The sequence below is a fragment of the Lytechinus pictus genome, chromosome 13, assembly GCF_037042905.1.
Source record: "Lytechinus pictus isolate F3 Inbred chromosome 13, Lp3.0, whole genome shotgun sequence".
NCBI classification, from domain to species: Eukaryota; Metazoa; Echinodermata; class Echinoidea; order Temnopleuroida; family Toxopneustidae; genus Lytechinus; species Lytechinus pictus.
In genome coordinates, this window is record NC_087257.1 from 17995001 (window position 1) to 18005045 (window position 10045).

General features: G+C 35.2%; 1 protein-coding gene across 1 annotated transcript in view; it reads left to right on the top strand.

Moving 5' to 3' along the window:
- LOC129274136 (golgin subfamily A member 4-like) overlaps positions 1–3228 on the top strand; it is a 23454-nt gene extending 20226 nt beyond the window's left edge. The window contains exon 10 of the mRNA XM_064108729.1: positions 1456–3228. Coding sequence (XP_063964799.1) covers positions 1456–1886 — 431 coding nt within the window. The 3' untranslated portion in view covers positions 1887–3228. The remainder of the gene's footprint in view (positions 1–1455) is intronic.
- The last annotated feature ends 6817 nt before the right edge of the window (positions 3229–10045 follow it).

A 10045-nucleotide genomic window follows, 5' to 3' on the forward strand; every position in this document is an offset into this window, starting at 1 on the left:
GTTGAACTATTGAACTATTTCTTCAACTTGACAGAATAAAAGAACAGTTAATGTTTCATGTAAGAGGTGGAGAAATCAAACGCAAGGATTTAAGTACCATTATAACAGTTGTCTGTGAAAATAACTCTTTTCCTCATGAAATACTCTCCACATTACAAATTTGTAGTTCCTCTCCTGACATTTGTGCCACAAATCAATACGATAAAATGAATAAGAAAAAGTGTGTCTATTGTACAACAGAGGCGAGTGGATATTAATGAAATTAATGTATCACACCTTTCTCATATAAAGTTCTATAACTCCTGCTCATAATTGAAATTTGGAAATATGAAATAATTGATTATAAGTTTTCTGTGTATTTACACCCTTTGTCTACACAATGTATCATTTATTTCTCATAGACTTCAAATGTATGGGGCCACCTGAGCACTGTTTCAGGATAAATGTGATAAGCTACTGAAATGATCCAATGTGCTTGGTTGATAATAATAATAATAATAATAATAATAATAATATTAATAATAATAATGATGATGATGATGTTGATGATGATGATGATGATGATGATGATGATGATAATGATATTAATAATAATAATAATAATAATAATAATAATGATGATAATAAAAACAATAATAATGATAATAATAATAATAATAATATAGGTATAATAATAATAACAATAATAATATAGGTATATTTACCCAGGGAAGCCACTTTACATGTAGTTCTGAAAACTGTTCCCCCAGCAGGCCCGGCTATCATTATTACCATGATAATGATAATGGATACATGTGTAAAATAATACCACGTTTTATGAAACAGGCTCATGTACATGTACATCATTAACTACCGGTACTGCAGATTCCCATTACAAAAACAAGAACAAAAACTTATGTTAATAACCAGTATTAAAATCAGAGAATCATGTGGATGACTAAGCCTTACTGTATTTATCTGCCAAATTTAGCTACTGTCCACATTTGTTTGTAGTCATCCCTTGAGCTATTGCCAGAATTAGTCTTATTTTGGTATCATTGTGCCTGTACTAATCCCCACTTGTCAAACACTCTTTATTTTCATGCTTTAATATGCTGGAAACTTGGCATAATCACAGACCTTTTTTGTGGTTGAAATCACTTACAACATTACTCTCTTTGCAAAACAGTACCAGATTTTTGCAAATTGATATTATGAAAATGCATTAAGTGCAGAATGGAGAGGATTGAAGTATATGAACGAAGAGAGGGTCTGTAGGGGAGGGGACAGGGAAAGGAAGGTGCCCCTCGGTAGCAAGTAAGATCTTCCTATATTTTGAGATAAAAATATGAAAACTCAGTGTTTCAGAGGAGTGAAGCTAAGAAAGCTTCTATGTTCTGTATTACAATGTATATGAACAAATACCTCCACCTTTTAACAGTGAACTTGTTATGACTTTCTTTTTTCTTGATTCAGTTGGGGAGCTAAAAGCGGAACTAGAGAAGCAGTTATCTGAATCTGAGGCTCGGAGTGATCAAGAGAAGCAGAGTCTAGCCCAAGAGCTCTCCAGGGGAAAACAAGCCGTCATAGGTCTCATGCAGGTAAGAGGGACCATTTGTCCCTTCTTTCTTATCTACCCATCTTTGAATGCATTATCTTTCTATGATACTGGGCCTGTTAATCCATGCGTGCATGCATCTGTCCGCCCATCCCTCCGTCCGTCCAACCATCCATCCAACCATCCATCCTTTCATCCATCCAACCATCCATCCATCAATCCATCTATCCAACCGTCCGTCTGTCTGTCTGTCCATCCATCCATCTATATTTTATTGTTTAAAAGAGAAATTAGAAATCCTCTGAAAATTCAGTTTTTCCCAATTGATCGCGGGCTCGGCAGCCATTGAGCAGCGCCAGATTGACATTGCTCTTTCCCTTAAATCGTTGAATGCCAAACAGCGTAGCAGCAACTTCCATCTTTTAACATCCTTTGGTCTGACGTGGCCGGGGCTTGAACTCCTGACCTCCCGGTTTGGAGGTGGACGCTCTTTCAACCAAGCCAACACAGCAGTTTAAAAGAAATTGAATAGTAAAAAAGGCATTCATATTAGTACACCTTAGATCTAGAAATAATCTATTCCTACATGTGCACTATGAAATGTTACATTTCACAGACCAATAAACAGAAATTGAAATTGATTGATTGAATTGATAATCTGGCTTTAGCCATCCCATGTGGTATTAGCCTATGTGAGAAGAAGACCATCTGCTTGTGAATCAAGTGAATATAAACCCTTACATTTTACTTGTCAAATAAATACATGTACATGTACACCTGAGCCCCGTCTTACAAAGAGTTACGATTGATCCAATCAATCTCAACTGTATGGAAATCCATCCATACCATAATTGTTCCTACAGGAAATTTGCACAATCTCCTTATTAAACAAAGAGAATCTCACTGAATCTTCAAGAGAACGATGAATGTATGAATACATCTTATCTGGAAAATCATTTTTAAGAAATTTTTAAGGTTTTGACGTTGCTGGCCGTCCATAGTTGTGATTGATCGGATCAATCGCAACTCTTTGTAAGACGGGGCCCAGACTATTAACATGTACATGTAGGATAGATTTTAGATTTCTGTATATCTATAGGCTATATATTTACGTACAGTTACATGCACATGAAGCTGCACCGCTGATGGTGGTAGAACTCCCATATTTTTTTTCATTCAGCATGCCTGCATGAAGCTTCATGTACCTTTAAAAGAGGAACGAATGTTCCCAGCATGATATTTCAGAATTTCTCAGGAACTTGTCGCTTGTGAGGAACTGGTCATAAGATGAACCTCCATCAACACCGTCATACTGACACCCATCAAGATCATCTGATACTGTATGGTGTTAGGAGGTTGAAAGAAGGTCACATGGAACTTTCATGTAAATTAAGGCACAAAACCCCTCAAACTTTGTTTGTTGCTAGACGACCAACCCTCATAAAAAAGTTGCTATGATAGCAACTCATGCTGGAATATCATCTTTCACTGGAAGAGCCAATCAAAAATCAAAATTTTCACTGTAGTTGTCATTCAAGAAAGACTTGCTATCAAGTACCATAGCAACTCTTTCTGAAATGGGGCCCAGCTGACTTTTATTTATTAATTCAAATGTGACCCACCCCCAAAAAAAAGAAGAAAAAAAACTCAAACAAGATCTGTGACATCACCCAATACAACTCTCCCCTTGGAAAAAAAAATACACCCCTAAACTTCCTTTTTTTCTCATTTTAATGATATGACAAACAATTCATTAATGATATATACAATGTAATGTTGTCATTAATTCTATTAATACATTCCCTCTCAAAAATAAGACAACCTGATCTTGTCATACTACATGTACATGTAGGTAAACAGGGAAGTTGCACACATGTGATGTCACAGATCTTGGTCGCATTGCCAATTGGAGGATCTTCATAGTTAGAGATCTCAATACAAATGCTCATAACGTTCTCAGTATTTCATCCAATCTTCCTCAAACTTTCATTGATCTGTTTCTTTGTTCTTCCTTAAATCCAAAATCAGCTTTTTCAAGGTTTTCATTCACCTTTAAATTGTACCACCAATGACAAATAATAGCAAGGTAGCAAAAAATCCAAGAAAGAAATTGGATAGACAATAAGGTGGTGATTTTTATTTTTACCTGATTGCTATTTGAATGCTCGTAAGCAAGCAACTAGAGGACTGACAGCTTTAGGTCCTCTCCGAGGGACCTGGTAATGAGAATTGATGCCTTACTAAATCGAACCCGGGTCACCGGAACCCGAAACCCCCGCTCTACTGTCTGAGCTATCGCGCCTTAGACATTCTGTTACTCTACAAATGATAAAAGTGGTATTAAAGAAGGCTTTGTAGTGCATCTCCTGTTCATGGTCTGAGCAAGGTGGTGATGCATTGTATGCCACATGCAATCTGAAATTTGAGTGTGAATTTTTTGTCACCCCCCCTGAAACCATTTTCGAAGTTGGGCAGGTCCAAGCTATTGTCCCCTGTGAAGCCAAAATTAAATCTTTGTCTAAATCTAACATATTGTATGTCATTTTAGAGCTTTCATGTATACTCTGAAGTTTTTGCCCTATATTTTTTTTCTTCTGAAAACGTAAAGTTAATGAATGCCAAGGTCACGATTCCAAGAAATTATTAATTAGCGTGACGTACGGGACATCTTATTTTTTGATCTGCAGATAATGCAAATTATATGTTTGAAAATATTTCTGTGGGGACTTGTAGTACTAAGTTGATGCAAACATTTGAGAAAAAAATTATTTTGAAAATTAATTAATTAAGTTAATTATCTGGTGTCCAACAGGCAGTGTCCCGTACGTCACAATTTAGCATATGTTTTTTTAGATTCTAATCAAGAAAAAGTTGAGCAGTTTTCTTCACACTTTGGAGAGTTCTAATTACTTAAAGTGAATTTACTGAAGTAATATCATGTTTAATTATATCAGCTAAGTAAGCTTTGTGACGTACGGGACAAATGTGTGACGTACGGGACACACCATAGGATTTCTATGTAATTCTAATTAGGGTTATTTTTCAATTAGGAGCAAAGATAAATTAAATTGAGATAAATAATATTATATCAATGGTTGAATATTGGTAAAAGGCTGATAATAAAGTTATAATTTGCAATAAATAACAAGGGTGCATATATTAGCATACTTGTACATGTTATTATTTAAATCTTTCATAATTAAAAGGTCATAAAGTTTTTTTTATTTTTTGTTTAATCATATACTATAATAGAAATATATATCACTCATAATAATCCATGTAAAACTTACTTACATGTACTTTGGTTTACATCCAGTTATTTAGAAATTTTGATGAAATTTCACTTTCCCCATTCATTTAACACATGGAATTATTTGCAAGACATCTTTCATAACATTTATAAGGTCATAAAGTGTTTGCTATGTTTTGTTTCAGTGTATGCTACAGTGTATTAAAGAAATATATATCAATCACGATAATCCATGTAAAACTTAACTTACTTTGGTTTACATCAAGTTAATTATAAATTTTGATGAAATTTCACTTTCCCCATTCGTTTTACACATGGACAAATGTCCCGTACGTCACATGTCCCGTACGTCACAGCGCGGATGTTTATATTTTGAGCTATTACATAATAACAACAATGAGTTATATCATTTCATTCATGGCTAATGAAACTTGATAAGATACAAGATGAAAACATGATAATGACAGATTTCCAGCTTATTCCAGTTCACAGAGTTTTAATGACAAACTTTTAAAAAAAAAAAATCAGCTTTTGTCTGGTCCCGTACGTCACAGCGCATATTAATTAAAATATTACGTCGTTAACGGAATTGTAGATCACTACTTTTTTTACTGAATAAAGAGGGCACAACTGGCCTTCCAAAATCCATCAAAGAATCTCTGTTGTGCATTTATTTTTTATGTTACACAACTTTAAAGTCTCTAAATGTCCCGTACGTCACAAGTCAAATAGCTTGGACCTGCCCAGTTATAAAATGCTTCATGTTTGTCTTGACCAAGGCGTAATTGTTCAAAGGGAATCCATAGTATTTGATTTTCATTTGATTTCCCTTGTACACTGTACTGTACATGTCCAACCCATAATTGGCAAGCTACATGTAGGATCTGATGACCAGGTTAACAAATCAAATACGTTCATGTACAAAAACATACTGTACTTAAATAGAGAAGTCTTTCTGGTAATGATTTAATGATAATAATAGTGACAATAAAAACAAAGTCATACACCCCTGTAGCAACAAAAGCAACAAGGACTACATGTACAGCAAGGAAAACAACAAGAACAAAAACATTAAAAACATGATGATAATGAGTTCACTAACATTTATTTCAGGCACAGAAAATTATCAAAATATCAGTGTTCTGCAATAAACTTGATGTAGTACATGTATATGATTGTATCCCACTGAAAATGAATATGTTCAGTAAAATAATTGCTGAAAATAAGTACCGTATTAAGCTTTATATTGAAAATTAATGTTGGATACAAAAAGTCACTTTTGTTTAGTATGAATATCTTATCGTTACAGTCTACAACTCTGGCAGGAAATATTAATGTCACCCGTTAGCCCCTCTCCCTTCTAATAAAGCAAGCCCAATAATACCGATGACAGTTTGCTGGGCGATGAGTCAGTCCGTCAAACCTGTTATCTCGTTTGTGAGTGGTTTCCTGACGCTCTATATTAGATGAAAATGATGCAGTGGTTTTCCTTGTGGCCCAAAATATAAGTTTATTTAATGAAGAGATAATTGGAAGAGCCCATACCTTGCCTGACCTTGCATCATTGCATGTTGAGTGATAGATAGTTGTATGAGAGTCATTGTTTATCATGTGTGGGGGAGCCGTGGTGTAGTGGTTCTGACTCTTGCTTTGTAAACAGAGGGTCGTGTGTTAGAATCCCACCACGGTCTTGCATCCTTTGGCAAGGCATTAATTCACACTTTGCCACTCTCGACCCAGGTGCTAAATGGGTACCCGGTAGGATGTGAAAGTCAATGTAGCTTGTCCAGTACTGTGTGCGCCTCACCGGCGACTGACTGGAATACTCCCCAGGGAGTGGAGGATGTGCACACATTGTGTGTGGGAATGAATGATTGAATCCGATGACCGAGGTAATAATATGTTTGTAAAGCGCTTAGACATGTCGTTCCGATGTATTAAGCGCTATATAAAAGTGGATTATTATTATTATGAAAATAGTTGCTTGATTGTTATGAGTACACATATACCTTTTTGGTCTTTATTTTCTTTTGAAATAGCTAGCAGAAATGTTAAATTCTTTTATTAATATGCTTGAAATAATTAATGGCTTCCTTCAGTTTCCCTGGTATTTTAATCAGATTTGCAAGCTTGTTGTGGACTTACATATACATGTATATCAAGGTTTGTGTGCAAACCTTGAGTTAGTGTGAAAAGAGTGGGCCGATTTTTCTAGTTTTTGAACCCACAACCCTATAATTACAAGGTAAGAGTCATAACCACTGTACCACATGCTATGAAAATATCTTTTTTGTTTTGTTCATTGTTTTAGAGGAACAACTACAGGTATACAATGTATGCAAGTCTTTATTTAATTACTATTAATTTACAAGACCCTGGTGAGGGAACATGTGTGTCATCATCAACAGAAATAGAAATCTAGATGATTTGAATAAGATAAGCTTATTAGACATTCTCTAGACTGATTCGTCATGATGAGACATGGGGGTTCTCCCCAGGTGCTCTTTTATGTCTATGGTAATTTTCAAGTGACAAATTTTTCCCAGGACAATGCTTTTTTGAAAGTATTGTGTTCATCTAAAATTAGTGTATTAGGGGAATGTCAATCTCTAACACAGAAAAAAAGTGTTTTTTTTTCAGACAAGACTCATGGTGACTGAAATTTACATCACAGTGCACGTGTATCTAACCATGTTTGGTGTACATTATAAAAGTTAATTGATAATGATAATGATGATAATTACAGGATCATCTATATCATACAATACTTTTCCTGTGATTTTCTTCAGCATACACTGTTTTATTTCCATACTGTAGTATTCAATAAATAGTATTCATACAAACTTTAACAGTGTGTATTTAAAGTGTAACATAGCTCGCGTGCACTTGCAAAATATCTTTTTGTTTCCAAATTTCGGCCATATGCATGTATTTCTAAAAATCTTTCTTAAAATATAAGCCCTTATTTAAAAAAAAATTAAAACATTTTAAGTGACTTAATAAAGATAATTTTGATTGGAGCATATAGAGTGCCGTAAAACCAAATACACGACCCACATTGGCAGTCCCAGCTTCTATCGACAAAAATTGGAAAACCTGCATCAAAATTGACCTCGTTACTCTTAGCAGATTTAAATCAAAGCTTTACACCTGCTAGAACCCTGCAAAATCCTTTGTTAAACTTGTGCTTACCCTGTTTTTTTATAAATTATCTAAGAAATAATACATACATGTATTTACAACACATTGTATTGTACTGTTGACTGATGTTTGTGGACCGTGGCTCAAACTCTGTGTTAACACACCCTGTGACATGTAAACAGTATAAGGAGAGGGTGGTAGGTAGTCACCCCCCCCCCCCATCCTGAGCTAAAGTCATCTCCTTCTCGCCTTGTAAATTTCCTGAATCATGATTAGAGATGAAAGAGGGATCAAGGAGAGAGGGGTGAGAGCTTGGCAGTGAAAAAGAGACAGAAAAGGGAGTTTTAGTAACCAATTTGAAAAACATTTTTATGATCTTACATTTAGGATGACGAGGAAATTTCATGAAAGCTTTGGCTTGGCACTGACCAGTTGTCATTAACCAGCATAATTTTTTAAACAGGTCTTTCCTTTTTATCTTTTATAATGACACTTAGTTAGAACTTTCAATAGGCCAAGGATAAATTATCCTGGTATTACATTCCAAATTGTGTCACATTTTTTTAGACACTGCTACACAAAATGGCATGAGGGTAGAAGATTATTTTTTTTTACATAAGACTGTACAGAACAAATGTAAAAGCTTTTCTCCTCATATTTAAATGACCAAAATTCTAATCAGATTCGGTAAGCAAAATTATTCCCTTTATATGTTATGCATAATAACATTGATTCACAAATGTCATTGTTAGGCTGTCAGCAAGTTTGCTGTCATTTGAATGTGTACCAGAGAAATTAACCTTGTTTGATGAACATGATTTTGTTGGCGGAGGTGGTAATTAAGTAATTTACTAGGACAAAGGGGTATATGCCATGGGGATATTATTGCTTTGACAGTTGCCTTAATTCACTCTTTCCTTCTTCATCCTAATTTTCCTTCTTCCCTGTCTTCCTCTTTGCTCTTCTATTTCTTATCTCTCCATGATATACATTTATTCAAAGAATGCCACTGGCTGTACCTTATTACTTTAGATTTGTTTCTCTGGAAAGAAAAGTTGTTAATTTTTCTTTAGAAGGTAAGTACTGTACACACACGCAAATACATGTAGAATGTATTATTTTTTAACCCAATGTCAAAGCCAAAGATCACAGCGAAAGCTGATGTGTGAAAACTATCCCGTTCAGATACTCTACACAGGAAGTCAGTGAAGGTTGGCTATAATGAGATATGAATCCTTGCAATGATAGCCAGCGTTGGACACCCTCCGCAGGCTCAACGTCATACGAGAGCCTGTCTCATGACCGGAATCGCGTCGGTTTTAATACCGTCCATCTGATGACCTCACCCTACTCCTTGTTAAAATCTCAGTCAGCAAAAGTTTGGCTGGAGAGAAATTAAAGTACTGATTTGACTAAATCGTTTTGCTTTGGACAAAGTCGTGAGTCACGTGTTCGGAAGAGTCCAAATGCTTCCTGAGGTAAATCTTCATCAGCTTGAGGTTTTTTTATCCCACTAGATGTATATAATTTGGGCCCTGTTGCAGAGATAGTTGTGATCAAACACAATAAAAAAAAAACACAACTGATTTTACAACCAATGAAATGAGCGTGATAGGGACTTACATGTACAATTGATTTTTTACTTTCATCTTAAACACAACTCTTTTTGCAATGGGTCTCTGGCGGGTGTTTCATAAAACTGTTCGTATTAAGTTAAGAGCGAATTTAAGAACGACTGGTGAGCCTTTTTAACGCCCTAAATATTTGTCAATGAACATTTAATGGGGAATATCATTTACCACAAGAAAGAATCACCAGTTGTTCTTAAATTAACTCTTAACTTACGAACAGCTTTATGAAACGGCCCCCTGATCCTGTATTAAAATGATTAGTATTAGGAGTGGGCTATACATGGGTCAAAAATACTTTTATTGTAATTTCAATATGACAACAGTTTTTTTTTATTCCTTGTAATGTATCTCAACATAAAATGACAATATTTTTTGTCTCGGGTCCGAGAAAAAAGTGTGCCGGGCCAAAATCCAAAATGGCCGCCAAAACCCCCCAAAATCACAGTTTTGGCCACAACTTTTTTATTTGGTGGTCAATTTCTCTGG